This window comes from Equus przewalskii, chromosome 6 (assembly GCF_037783145.1).
Source record: "Equus przewalskii isolate Varuska chromosome 6, EquPr2, whole genome shotgun sequence".
In the NCBI taxonomy this organism is placed as follows: domain Eukaryota; kingdom Metazoa; phylum Chordata; class Mammalia; order Perissodactyla; family Equidae; genus Equus; species Equus przewalskii.
Window position 1 is genome coordinate 2,098,766 of NC_091836.1, and position 12,818 is coordinate 2,111,583.

A 12,818-nucleotide genomic window follows, 5' to 3' on the forward strand; every position below is an offset into this window, starting at 1 on the left:
TTAGGAATGAAGAAGTGATTTTAATGAAAACACGTTGGTAGCTGCATACGAAGTAAAGAAAAACACACGAAAGAGAAAAATGTCAAAAGGCACACGTACTTAGTACTATGATCCCAGGATATATACAGAAGAACAGGGACAATTACAAGAATAAATTATCCTCCAGAATGGGAAAGTTTAACATAACCTCAAATTTAATAAAACATAACACTTGTAAGCATACAACAGACTTGAAAACCTAGGGAATGAGCTTTCGAAGAAACAACGTAGCGAGCCATTAAAAAAAAAATTCACATTGTTGTGCATTTACCTGTTGTAAAGCACACATAAAAAATGAAAAAAGTAAGCACTCGGAAATTACATAGAAAAATGGAAAGAAATTAAACATGCAGAGTTTAACATTTAGTTAGCACTCAGCTATAAGAAAAAACTCACAAACTGTCAAATACATTTGTAAATGCTGTTTTCAATCATGGAAGTATCCAGAAAGAAGAAATGCCGGATTATTGCAGCCTTGCAACAATGCAACCAGGGAATTTTATGCTATATGTGGGTACAGCATTGAGTCTGTCACGATGGAGGCAGGAAACAGATCCACTATTAGAGAACAAGATGCTCCCCACAGAATTCATGTCATCAGGAGAAGCAATGGAGATGGAGGGGTTCAAGAATGAGAGACTGCCACAAAGTGTGACAGCCTGAAGTGGCCTGATGGACACCAACGAGCTGCAGGAAAATGCAAGTAAATGTGTGAACCTGCAAACCAAAGAGGGTCCATGATGGGGGAGCTTGTGGGCAAATCTGTGGAACCTGCTGTCTAAGAAGGAGCTGATGTCAAACATGGTGTTTGGTTGGGGCTGTTCCAGACAGGCAGCGCCAGAAGTCAAAAAAGTGTGCTGTGACGCAGGCCTCCTAGGGTCCCAGGCACCTCTGTCTCCTGACGGGACAGGAGAACTGACAATCATGTCTTCTTCACTTCTGCTTTCCAAACCTCATGCGTCTTCCTCTGCTCGTGAACTTTAACTGAGAGCGACAAACAGAAGGACTTTCAGATAGTGCCCCACCTTCCGCAAGGTGACAGCACAATTCAGTAGAAGCCTCTGGACACCAGCTCCATCTTCCTGCCATGAAGTCTCTCATGTGAACTCAAAGCATCGTGATAATTTCCAACCAAGATCAAGGACAATGACCACAGGTCAAAGTATGAGCATAATCAAATGGGACTGTCCTCTTCCAAAACCTTTCCATAATACTACTTCGTGCAAGGAACACAGATGTGGTATTCACTAAGAAGGACAAAATGTGGACTATACATCTTTCCATAAGAAAGATTACAGAGGCGAGTAGATATTCAGTCAGAAAAGCTGCAACAGTTGACCAGAAGTGAAATTTCAAGAATACAAGTGTCACATCATGAATGTATACCAGGAACATAAAGAAAAGTGAGAATCAAAAAACTTTCATCTAAAATTATACCAATTTGCACGACTATACAAAAAACAAAAACCACTTATCCCTGGGTCCAAAACATGTTGTAATATAAATAAGACGAGTGTACACAACTGTACAATTATTTAAGGTCCAAGGTGATGAAATATGTAGTACAGATTATGCATAAATAGATGGATATTTATTATTTTCAGTGTTCATATCAGCAACATGACCTGCGAATTGGTACACTGGGGGTCCCTAGTAAAGATGAGACACTTATAAAGATGAAGCCACACATAACAATTAAAAGGTCTCTTTCCTGCCCTGAGTTTTCATGAAGAAAATAAGTGAACTACTACACTTGAACGCTGCCCCACAGTCTTTCCAGTCCTAAGTGATCTCTCCAGTGTGTTTGCTCACATTTACCATGAGGTTTCAAGCAGAATAAAGGCTTTCCCTCACTCCGTGGATTCAGATTTTACTCTCCAGTGGGTCCTCACAGGAATCCAAGATATTTCTGAGCTTTCCCACATTACTGACATTAATACCCCTCTGCCCATCATGGGTTCTGAGATGACGTTGAAACTGTTGAGGCTGCATGAAAGCTTTCCTACATTGCTGACATTCATAGGGTGTCTCCCCACTGTGGGTTCTGGCATGTAGTTGGAGGCCAGTGTGACGACTAAAAGCTTTCCCACATTGTTGACATTCATAAGGTCTCTCCACACTGTGGCTTCTGGCATGTACTTGTAGGTTGGAGTGACGACTGAAGGCTTTCCCACATTGCTGACACTCATAGGGCCTCTCTCCACTGTGGGTTCTGGCGTGTAGTTGAAGGCCAGTGTGACGAGTGAAGGCTTTCCCACATTCCTTGCATGCATAGGGCCTCTCCCCACTGTGCATCCTCACATGCACCTGCAGGGATGAGGAATGTCTGAAGGCTTTGCCACATTCCTTACATTCATAGCGTTTCTCTCCGGTGTGAGTCCTCCCATGGATTCGAAGTGTTGAGGAACAACTAAAGGCTTTCCCGCATTCCTTACATTCATAAGGTTTCATACCACTGTGAATTCTCACATGTCTTTCAAAGTGCTGAGGCTTCTTGAAGGCTTTCCCACATTGCTGACATTCATAGGGTCTCTCCTCACTGTGGCTTCTCTCATGTGCTTGAAGGGAGGAGCGACGACTGTAGGCTTTCCCACATTCCATACATTCATAGGGTTTTACACCACTGTGCATTCTCACATGACTTTGAAAATGTTGACGTCTCTTGAAGGCTTTTCCACATTGCTGACATTCATAGGGTCTCTCCCCACTGTGGATTCTGACATGCACTTGAAGGTTTGCTGGATATCTGAAGGCTCTGCCACACTCCTTGCATTCATAGGGTCTCTCTTTGCTGTGACTTCTCACATGTATCCAAAGTGATGAGGAACAACTGAAGGCTTTCCCACATTCCCTACACTCATAGGGTTTCACACCGCTGTGCATTCTCATGTGGGCCTGAAAATGTTGAGGCCTCCTGAAGGCTTTCCCACAGTGCTGGCACTCATAGGGTCTCTCCTCTGTGTGTGTTCTCACATGTACTCGAAGGCTAGCCGGATAACTGAAGGCTTTCCCACATGGCTTACATTCATAGGGTCTGTCCCCACTGTGTACCCTCACATGGACTTGAAGGTAGGAGTGATGAATGAAAGTTTTCCCACAGTGCTGACACGCGTAGGGTCTCTCCCCACTGTGCCTTCTCACGTGTACTTCCAAGGACGCAGAATACTTGAAGGCTTTGCCACACTGCTTACACTCATGGGGTTTCTCTTCACTGTGAGTTCTCACATGTCTTCGACGTGAGGAGGAACACCTGAAGGTTTTCCCACACACCTTACATTCATAGGGTTTCTCACCACTGTGAATTCTCATATGCCTTTGAAAACTCTGAGGCATCTTGAAAGCTTTCCCACATTGCTCACATTCATAAGGTCTCTCCTCGGTGTGTGTTCTCATATGTCGTCGGCAGGAGGAGTGACAAGTGAAGGCTTTCCCACAGTGCTGACACTCATAGGGCCTCTCCCCAGTGTGTGTCCTCACATGTTCTCGGAGGGATGAGGAATAACTGAAGGCTTTCCCGCATTCCTTACATTCATAGGGTTTCTCACCACTGTGAATTCTCACATGCCTTTGAAAATGCTGAGACTCCCTGAAAGCTTTCCCGCAGTGCTGACATTCATAGGGTCTCTCCCCGGTGTGTGTTCTCATATGTCCTCGAAGGGAGGACTGAAAGGTGAAGGCTTTCCCACACTGCTGGCACTGGAAGGGTCTCTCCCCACTGTGCATCCTCACGTGTGCTCTGAGAGATGAGGAACTAGTGAATGCTTTCCCACACTCCTTACATTCATAGGGTTTCTCTTCACTGTGTGTCCTCTTATGTACTCGAAGGGATGAGGAAAAACGGAAAGCTTTCCCACACTCCGTACATTCGTAGCATTCCACTCCACTGTGCAATTTCATGTGTTTTATAAAGTTACTGGGACAACAGAAGGCTTGCCCACATTGCTCACAGACAGAAGGTTTCTCTGTACTGTGCGTTCTCATGTGTCGCTGAAGGCAGGAGTAACAACTGAAGCCTTTCTGACATTCCTTACATTCATAGGGTTTCTCCACAAGGTCCGTTGGCACATGAGTGCTTAGGCACGAGACACAACTACAGGCCTGCCCACATTCCTCACATGGATGAGGTTTGTGTCCAGTGTCAGATCGTTGCTGATTCTTAAGGAAGGATAAATCCATGAGGGCTTCTCCACACTCTGTGCACTCTTCCGGTGTAACTCCAGTCGGACACCTCTCAGGCACAGGAAGGTTTGTAATCTGGCTCAGGGTTTCTCCACAGTGACCACCTTCACTGCTTCCGTGGAGACTCTCCAGCAAAGGACTCCTGTTCAAAATAGGAAGCACACTGTGAGGGATTGATGGTTATAACTGATTTCTTAATGATGACTTATTTACAGTTCTTGATTATTTTGACTATTTGTCATTTTCAGTAAATACGTATGTTCTCAGCATTGTCTATAGTTTCACAAAGTAACACAGGCTCAATGCCCAGGCTGAGGACTCAAATAAAGCCAGAACTTTCAGTGTCTATTACACTGGGGCTTCCTGATTATTCTTTCATGAGACGGTCAATATATTATTCTTTTATGAGACGCTCAATATCTACATCCCGTTGACGGAAATTTTGTCTTGTGAAAGTTTTGAGGACACATCTGTCTAGCTAGGTTTCTAATTTTTCCTTAACTTCAAGTCAGTCAGACATTCTGCTGAGACCCCTTCCTCCTGCAGGAATGCCACTCACCTCAAACAACTCTCCTGGGTTTGGTGCTGATCTTCAACGCTATGAAATGGCCAGTTTTCTCCAAAACCAGACCAGGAATCACTTCCTCTGAATCTTACTATTTTCTCCTTACTGAATAATTTATGCTTCAAAATATCCTGCTGAGGACTTGATCCGCTGGCTTTAACTTGAGTGAAACAATCTGCAACAATTCGTAGCATAATTTAATCTCTTGGGAAAGGAATGTTGGGATGAAGAAAAGACAAGAGACCATATGTGGAGTTCCTGCCATAAAGTGATCCAAAAACCCGACCAAATGTTAGAAGACAGAATGGAGAGGTGAAAAAAGAAAAACTCTGAGGACCTCGGATATCAGGGACCTTGGCAGAGTAGAGAAATGAGTCAAAATGGCGGACTGTTCACTAAGAAATACTTCAAAACAGATGGAGAGGGATATGGAGATAAATATTATCAGAAGAGCAAAGTACGAAGGAACTGGGCAAAGGCAGACCCCCCCAATGCTCCCTGTATAAGAGGAGATACAGACGGGGGGCGAGAAGGGATGACAAGTCAGCAGGGAAGCCAGGTAAGTGACAAACGTCACCCGTCTCAAACAGTGCCTGAGTCTCATTTCCAATGGACGTATCCAAACATCATTCCCACCTCCAGAGCCTGTTCCTCCCGAGGGTGGCTGCTCCCCTGGTGTGCGCAGGCACACGGACCCAGATGGAGCCTGTTTCCACTGCCCCAGCTGCCATGGGAGATGGATGGTGTGTGCGGCTGCTGACAGCTCAGGGGGAAGAGCTGACCGAGAGGGAGGACGGAGGGGAACAAATAGTCCATGAGACGGGGCCATACGTTGGTCTTCAAGGCCAGTGAGGATGGATAAGTACCAGGTTAACTACAGCAAAATGACCATGTCAACTGTGTATTAACACAGTGTAACTGACACAGGGGTGGAAACCATAGAGCTGCACCAAAGGGACACCGGAGACTATATTTATGCTTATAATATTAGGACACCTCCACCTTTGGTTCAGGAGTAATAAAAAATCCATTTAATCCATGAAACCTTGTCTTTGTGGAAAAGCTATTTGACTCTAGGTGGTTCCATGGAGGCTTGGACTGTGTCTCTCTTTTTTCCAACATGTTCTCATTTCCTGGCCCAATAAAAAAGGACAAGTGAAAGAAACACCTGTTCCCTCCCAGACTCAGTGAAGGCGTGAAGCCGTCCTCACCCACGGAGGCCAGGTTCCTGCAGGTCTCCAGCATCACGTCTCTGTAGAGCTTCCTCTGAGCACCATCCAGCAGAGCCCACTCCTCCGGGGTGAAGTTCACAGCCACGTCCTCAAAGACCAGCGAGTCCTGAAACAGCCCACACGTTCTACTTCAGCCAGGCCCCATCTTCACCAAGGGGTGTGGGAGGGTGACAGCCAGGGACCCGGACTCAACTCCTAGGACTCCTGAGCTCACACTCTCATGGGAAATGACAATGAATGAGCAACTCAAATGCAGCATGCTCAGCGATGGCAAGTGCTGATGGGAAGCTGCAGCAAAGTGCAACCATGACAAGTGATACAGACTTTACAAACTCCTGGTTCTAAGAAGTATTCTTCCTGAGACACAGCGGATTCTGAGGTAAGGTAAAGACTGAAAAATGAAGTCATCTTTCAGATACCATGGAAATGGATAATGGATTGATCACAAGTTACGTCCTTGTCAGCTGCAGAACTGGAACCAGAACGTCAGGATGTTCTGAACCCTGAGACCTGCAGTGCAGCTTGAGCTGAACACTCTCTCCTTGAAGGGAACGGCATTGAGGGGCTTGGACTGCTCCCTACATGGCAACAGAGCCAGAGGCACGACCCCCTCCCAGGATGAGGTGGACACTGTGGGCAGAGGCGTGGGCCAGGGCTCAGGGGTTGGCACACTTGTTGGGTAAGAGGAGAGCCTGTTCCTGAGGAATCTGTGAAGTCAGCAGGGGCTCTCAAATAATTCCTCGAGTCTCTAGAATTCAAGGAAAATGGTCACACAAGAGTCACTCAAGGATCGAAAAGCAATAGAGCTAAATGTGCCTTTAACTGAGAGGAAAAAAATACCTATATAACAACTTCAGAACACTACATGCTAACACCACACACATGAAATAAGGAGCACTAAAAAATCTAAAGAAAAAAGTCCCAACTACATCAGCTGCAGAGAAGGCCAGGTCACCTCACCTGGGGTAGCCACTGGGGTTTGCCCCACACACCTGATAGGACACTCGTATTCTCACGGTATTTAAAAAAAATCATATAACAACGAAAAATAAAAACAATATAAATAAAATAATAAATGGGCAAGAAATGTGAGGAGACCCATCTCCAAAGAAGAAATAAAAATGGCCAATAAGACATGAACAGATGCTGGCCCTCAGCCAGCAAGAAAATGTAAAACAAAGCTCCAAGCAGACCCCTGTTCACTGACTACAGAAATGGAGCAAGTGCTGGCGGGATGTGAGCAAGGGGGAAGCTCATCCATCGTTCACGGGCATGTAAATGGTGCAGGCACTTTGGAAGACAGTCTGGTGGGTCTCAAAAATGATGAACCCAGAATTCGAATATAACAGCTGCGACTCTCCCTACACCTCCATCTGTTCACCAACCCGGGAGCTCTCCAAACCCCACCCTATTGGGACTTTTACGGAGGCTTCATCACGTACACATCATCAATCATTAAACTCAGTTTCAGGTGTTCTCCCCTCTCAAGACAGTGGGGGCAGGACTAAAAATCCCAAGCTTCTACTCATGGCTTCATCTTTCCAGTGACAAATCCTCCTCCAGGAGCCTCATCAGAACAAAGGACGCTCCTATTGCCCAGGAAATTCCAAGGGTGTCAGGAGCTGGGGGCCGACAACAATGCATGTTTTCTATTATCTCACAAGCCTTTCAACACAACTGGCTCTAAAGAGGATGAATGGCGCCCGGACTTGGAGACAAGGAAAGAACGTCCTTTAAAGAGTAAAGTGATTCAAAATCCTTCATGACTGTTTCCTAGTGGGGAGGGGGCTTTCTATGAAACACTATTCTTGGGATGTCTCTCAGGTAAGAAATGCTGTAAGCTGACAGTTCATGGAGAGATGTGGTGTATTGAATTATTTTCACAAACCTACATTCACAAAAGGTGAACATGTTGTGTGTGAGTGTACTTTATGAAGGCTGCTGAGCTCTCAAAATGGACAAACATGAGGAGTAATTGATAATCAGCACTAATTTATAAGACCTTACTCTAGTGCATGTGATAATGTTTCAAGGTGTATGACTCCTCAAATTATCATGCCAATGGAGGAAAATACTGAGTGAATAATTATTCCACTGCATGCCTCATATTAACAGACTTCTCTTCTTAACTCATCTTCATCTCATCTTTCTCTCTGATACTGAAACAGAAATTGCTTCCTAGACATTTAAATACCTGTACTGGATATTTATACGAAATCCTCCTGGCGTTCCATCTTATTTTTCAAAGGTGAAAATTCCTCCTTAGTACACATATATCTGTTTACACTTGTCTCTTGGTGGGGACAAGAGGTGCTTGGTCATAAGCTCTCTCAGTGGCATGTGGAAGAGGAGGATATCGAGATGAATGTGCCCAGTGACTGAGGACAAGTGCTGGCTCCTGTTGGAAAGATGTGTCTCTGCTGCACACACCAGGCTGGGAGGAGAGCATGCCTTCAGGTGTCAGTTTTCTGTTGTTGGAGACAATGAGTTTAATAAATTCCTATTAAAATAGTTTACACACCAAAAAAAGAAAGAAAGAAAAGAAATTCCTATTAGTCTCCTATTCTGTGTTCTTAGTTGTTTGAGTTTAATAACTAAGGTCTTCTGGATGGTTTAACATAAAAACACATTCAAAGTCTGGTTTCTTTTCAGAGTGTTTTCAAGTTTCTGTTGGCGGAGGTCATCAAGGAGACATAATTGGGGCTGACCCTGGACCTAAACCCAGGCACCTGGGGGCTCCCCGCCCCGTCCTCTGTGCTCGGAATGTGTGCTCCACTTCTCTTCCCAGCTCTGGGAAGATGCCCCAAGGACACAGCCTTGGGATACTGATGTGCTCTTGAGACCATCTGGACAGTATATGTGACAGAGCACAGTTAAGGCCTCAAATAAACGTTAAGATTTGGTGGGTGGGAGCAGAAAATTTACTCATCTTTTGGCTGCATAAGACAAGCCTCTTAAGCTTCCATGCTCGTTAAAACTGCCACGTAAAATCTGGAGTGGTCTGCCCCTTTCTTAGGTCTCTCCCCGTCCTACACACATGGGGACCAATTTCAGTTTCTATCTGGGAAGCTCCTGAGGGTGGGACCCTCAGTATGCAAATGTGTTCCTCACCATGAGCTCTCGGCAATGACAGACAGAGAAACCTCTCCAATGCTGACCTGCCGTACAGGCTAGATCTCTAAAAAATCATGAATAGAGGAAACTAATGCTGTCGTTTTCCCAGGAAAAAATGTTGTAACAAAGGAAAAACTTCCCCTTTATTCATAGCACAATGAATGTGCATGCCACACACAAAAGAATATGAAGATAATCACAGAATCAGATGTTGAGAAAGCTTCCAGAATTCAAATTCAGAAAAAGTGTATTTTGAATCCTACAAACAAGCAGTTCAACAGCAACTTTTTAAAATGAACTTTGTAAATATAGACTTTTGAAACTAATTATTATTACAACTAATTTTATTTAAGTCCTAAAATACATATAATGCAGGATACAAACAGATTTCATATTTCAGGAGTTCACGTATCAGACACCTATGCAGCCCCAACTGGTGGTTTGCTGGTCTCCACCGGCCTTGGCTGGACAGGGGTTGAGTCAGTTCCTGAAAAGTAACTCTGGCTTCTGTTACCATGGTGACCCAGGTGTCAGGGAGATGTTATCTGTGGGAACCTAGTGGGCGTCTGATAATAGATTGCCTAAAGGATAACAGACAGAACAACTAAGGATAGGCAGGCAAACACTAAAAGCTACAATTAGTAGCTGCTAAAAAAACCCAAGTCACTGGCCATGCCATCAGTAACGGCTAACTGTCCACTGGTTTCAAAATGTTACATGAGAAATGCTCAGCCCCAAGGGGAATCAGTACAAACCAATATGGAATCAAAAGGAGATCGATTTCACAAACTCGAGATGGACAAAAGTTAGTTAACTGCAAGTGCTGGGGATGATGTGGAATAAACACGCGTGTCCAACAGTAAGACAGTCGATGCGCACCCTCCTCCACCAGCGTTTCCGAGTAAATGTGAAGTCGTCCATAATCTACAACCCTGAAATTTTTCTGCAACATGTAGACATTTACAACGCATTTGAACTTGGAGATAAAAACAAGGCAGCACTGTGGCAGCACTGCCAACAAAAGGAAAAAATAAACTAGAAATGACCCAGGCCTCACAAGGACTAGAGTGGATAAGGGAACGCAGTGCCTCGAGCCTCAGACGACGCCAGCACGTGTGACACAGACTGGGGCTGAGGAAGCACAGAGAGGCCCTCCATGTGACATGGATGCTGTGTTCCTGGTGATATTCACTCCCTGCAAATTCAGCAGAGGCGGAACCACACACGCCTGGTTGGTGAGGGAACACAGACGGAAAGCCACAAAGAGAAACACAAAGAAGCAGGACGGTGGTCACCCGGGGGAGCAGCACGCTGGAAGATGCCACCACCCAACCAAGAAAATAAAAGCCTTACACCTTCATGTGACACAACAAAAGTCCAGGCGCTGGGGCGCCCTGGGGTCACAGGGCGCAGATCCCGTCAAGGACACACCAGGAGGAGCAGCGCGGTGGGAGCCAGCGCAGGGCAGCACCTGCTCCACAGCGACAAGGACACGGAAGGCAGGAGGTGGAACCTGGTCCTGAGCTGGGCGGGGTCGCCCCGCGGGGAGGTGGGCAGGCGGCCCCTCCCAGGGCGGGAGGGACAGAACCCAGGGCTGCGCTCAGCCCGGCTCCCTCCTCAGGGCGGACGCGCCCCTCCTCCCGGGCCTCCTTCTCAGCAAAGAGGAGCCGCTCCGAGCTCCCGCTCCGCCCCGTATAGACGCTCCTTTCACAGACCCTCTCACCAGCAGGGACCCCCGGGAGCCCGCCCCACGTGTGACCTTCACAGACTCACTCAGCGCGCGGCACACTCGGCTCCACCGACCCCACGCGCGATGCCGCCCGCCTGCCTGCTCCCCTCCTGCCCGGCAGAGGAAAGCCCTTTGCTGGGGGGTTCGGGGCTGGAGGACCTGAGAGCCGCCCTCGGCCCCGTCCCACCGTCTTCGGAACCGAGTCTCCGGCCCCCAGTCCGGACGGGGCTCAGCGTCAGGTCAGGCAGGCCCACCCCGCGGCCGCCCCGCCGCCCCGCCGCCCCAGCCCTGACCGCCAGCCGGGGTCGTCCCGCCCCCTCGGACCCCGCCCGGACAAGGACTTGGGTGGGACCGGGACGCCCACGCGGAGCCGGGACGGGACGCCGGGACCCACCCCGCGGCCGAGGGCGGGGAGTCGGGGGGACCCCGGGGGGCGCAGGGAGACCCCGGCCCGCGGCCGCTTCCAGCCGGTTCCCGCCGGTTCGAACCAGCCTTTCCCGGTCTCGGCCCGGCCCGCGCACTCACCATCTCCGCCCGCTCCGGACTCTCCGCACGTCCTCCCCGCGGCCCCGGCAGGTGACAGCGACGGGACGGGACACCTGGGGCCGCGCGGGGCAGGTGCGCCCCGGGAGGCCAACTGCAGAGAGCGACTCCCACGCGGTTGCGAGAGTGCCCGCCCCGCGCTCTGATTGGGCGGTGCTCCAGCCTGCTGCATTTTGATTGGGCCGTATTTCAGGCGCTCACCCTGCTGGGAAGTCTGATTGGACAATGTTCTGGCATGTCACAGGGCCCTCATTGGACAGTTCTCCAAGACCCTCCTCTGTGCCTTGATTGAGCGATCCCGGTCCCGCCCCAGCACCGCTGCCTCACTCCGCGCGTCGTCGTCCCTGATTGGACAGCGTTCCCGTCGCTAGCGTGAGTGATGGGCGGGGCGGAGGTCACGTGGCTGAGGGAGGCGGGCACGGCGGTGACGCGCCTCAGCGCTCCCTGCCTCGCCTCCTCAGGGACGCGGACCGCCAGCCCGAGTGGCGCTGTCGGAGCACAGGCTCCTGGCGGGGACCTCCTGCCTCTGCCTGCGACTCCGCAGCCCCTCCTCCTCCTCCTCCCGGAACGGGCAGTCCTCAGTTTCCCTGGAGCGCCCCTCCTCAGGACTCGGACCGGTGGGACAGGGGGCGCGGTCACTTGGGTGCTCGGCCCAGGGCGGGACTCCCGGTGGGTTTGTGACCTGGTTTAAGAACAAAGACCCCTGACAGTGACGTCCCCGCGGGCGAGGCTGGGTGGGCTGGGTGTGGCGGTGACCTCTGACGCGGCCCCCTTTGGGGCTGCGAGTCCGCAGCCCGCGGTCCGGGTCCGCCGCCCCGTGGGGAGGGGGCCCGCGCGCAGGACTGTCGCGGCCGCCCGGGTGGGACCGAGCTGCGGGGCTCGCTGTCCGGGCTCGTGGTCGCCGCTCCGCCCGGCGCCGCGGGAGAAGGCGGGGCTGTCGCTGCGCAGCGGGCGAGGGAGCGGCGCGGGCGCCGTGGTCCCAGCTCCCGACGGCGACAGGCGCGACGAGCGCGGGGCCACCCGGGGCTGCAGGAGGGGGAGGGGCCTGCGGCCGTGGGGCTGAGGGGTCAGCGCCGTCTGCGCAGGCGCGCCTGCCCGCGTGTTTCCTCGTGGCCGCGCGTGTGAACTGGGGGGCTGTCGTGTGGCGCGGGCGGTGGGGTTCAGTCCGTGACCCTAAAGGCGGCCGTCGGTCCGGTTGGTGCTCAGCGGGGCGGCGGGGGCGCCGTCAGCGGGCTGCTCGCGTCCGCGTCCCTGCGGCTCTGCCAACGAGCCCGGACACGATGCTCGCGGTGCTCGCGCCTCCCGCCGTGGGCGCCGCCCGGCCCACCCTCATCCGGGGAAGGCTCGCTCCTCCCCCGCGGGTCCAGCGCGAGGCGTTAGGACGCTCAGGGCCGCGTTCACTGTGGGGAGTCGATGG

The 12,818-nt window shown here is 50.3% G+C and overlaps 1 protein-coding gene and 1 long non-coding RNA gene across 5 annotated transcripts in view; one reads left to right on the forward strand and one right to left on the reverse strand.

Moving 5' to 3' along the window:
* On the reverse strand, nt 1-12,069 carry LOC103562964 (zinc finger protein 709-like). 3 transcript variants are annotated; one of them, XM_070622472.1, is made up of 4 exons: nt 11,384-12,069; nt 5,995-6,121; nt 4,778-4,958; nt 1-4,360 (listed from the first exon to the last, which is right to left on the reverse strand). In XM_070622472.1, the coding sequence occupies exons 1-4, from the start codon at nt 11,384-11,386 to the stop codon at nt 1,903-1,905; spliced, it is 2,769 nt and encodes a 922-aa protein (XP_070478573.1). In that variant the 5' UTR covers nt 11,387-12,069; the 3' UTR covers nt 1-1,902. The 3 variants fall into 3 exon arrangements, with proteins under 3 accessions (XP_070478573.1, XP_070478574.1, XP_070478575.1); XM_070622473.1 differs by lacking the exon at nt 11,384-12,069 and adding an exon at nt 8,210-8,483; XM_070622474.1 differs by lacking the exons at nt 4,778-4,958; nt 11,384-12,069 and having other exon boundaries at nt 5,995-6,122.
* The window catches only part of LOC103562959 (uncharacterized), a 6,711-nt gene continuing 5,772 nt past the window's right edge, over nt 11,880-12,818 (forward strand). The window contains exon 1 of one of the 2 annotated variants that reach the window (XR_011540702.1): nt 11,880-12,018. This is a non-coding gene — a long non-coding RNA (uncharacterized lncRNA). Of the gene's footprint in view, nt 12,071-12,818 lie in introns of both variants that reach the window. The other variant, XR_011540701.1, reaches the window with a different exon arrangement.

Bases quoted from the DNA above. Each gene is read 5' to 3' on its own strand.
- LOC103562964 (XM_070622472.1), bottom strand. The intron at 4,959-5,994 runs GTGAGGACGGCT...GAATTGTTGCAG, and splicing joins CAGGAACCTGGCCTCCGTGG to ATTGTTTCACTCAAGTTAAA. The intron at 4,361-4,777 runs GTGAGTGGCATT...TATTTTGAACAG, and splicing joins ACCCAGGAGAGTTGTTTGAG to GAGTCCTTTGCTGGAGAGTC.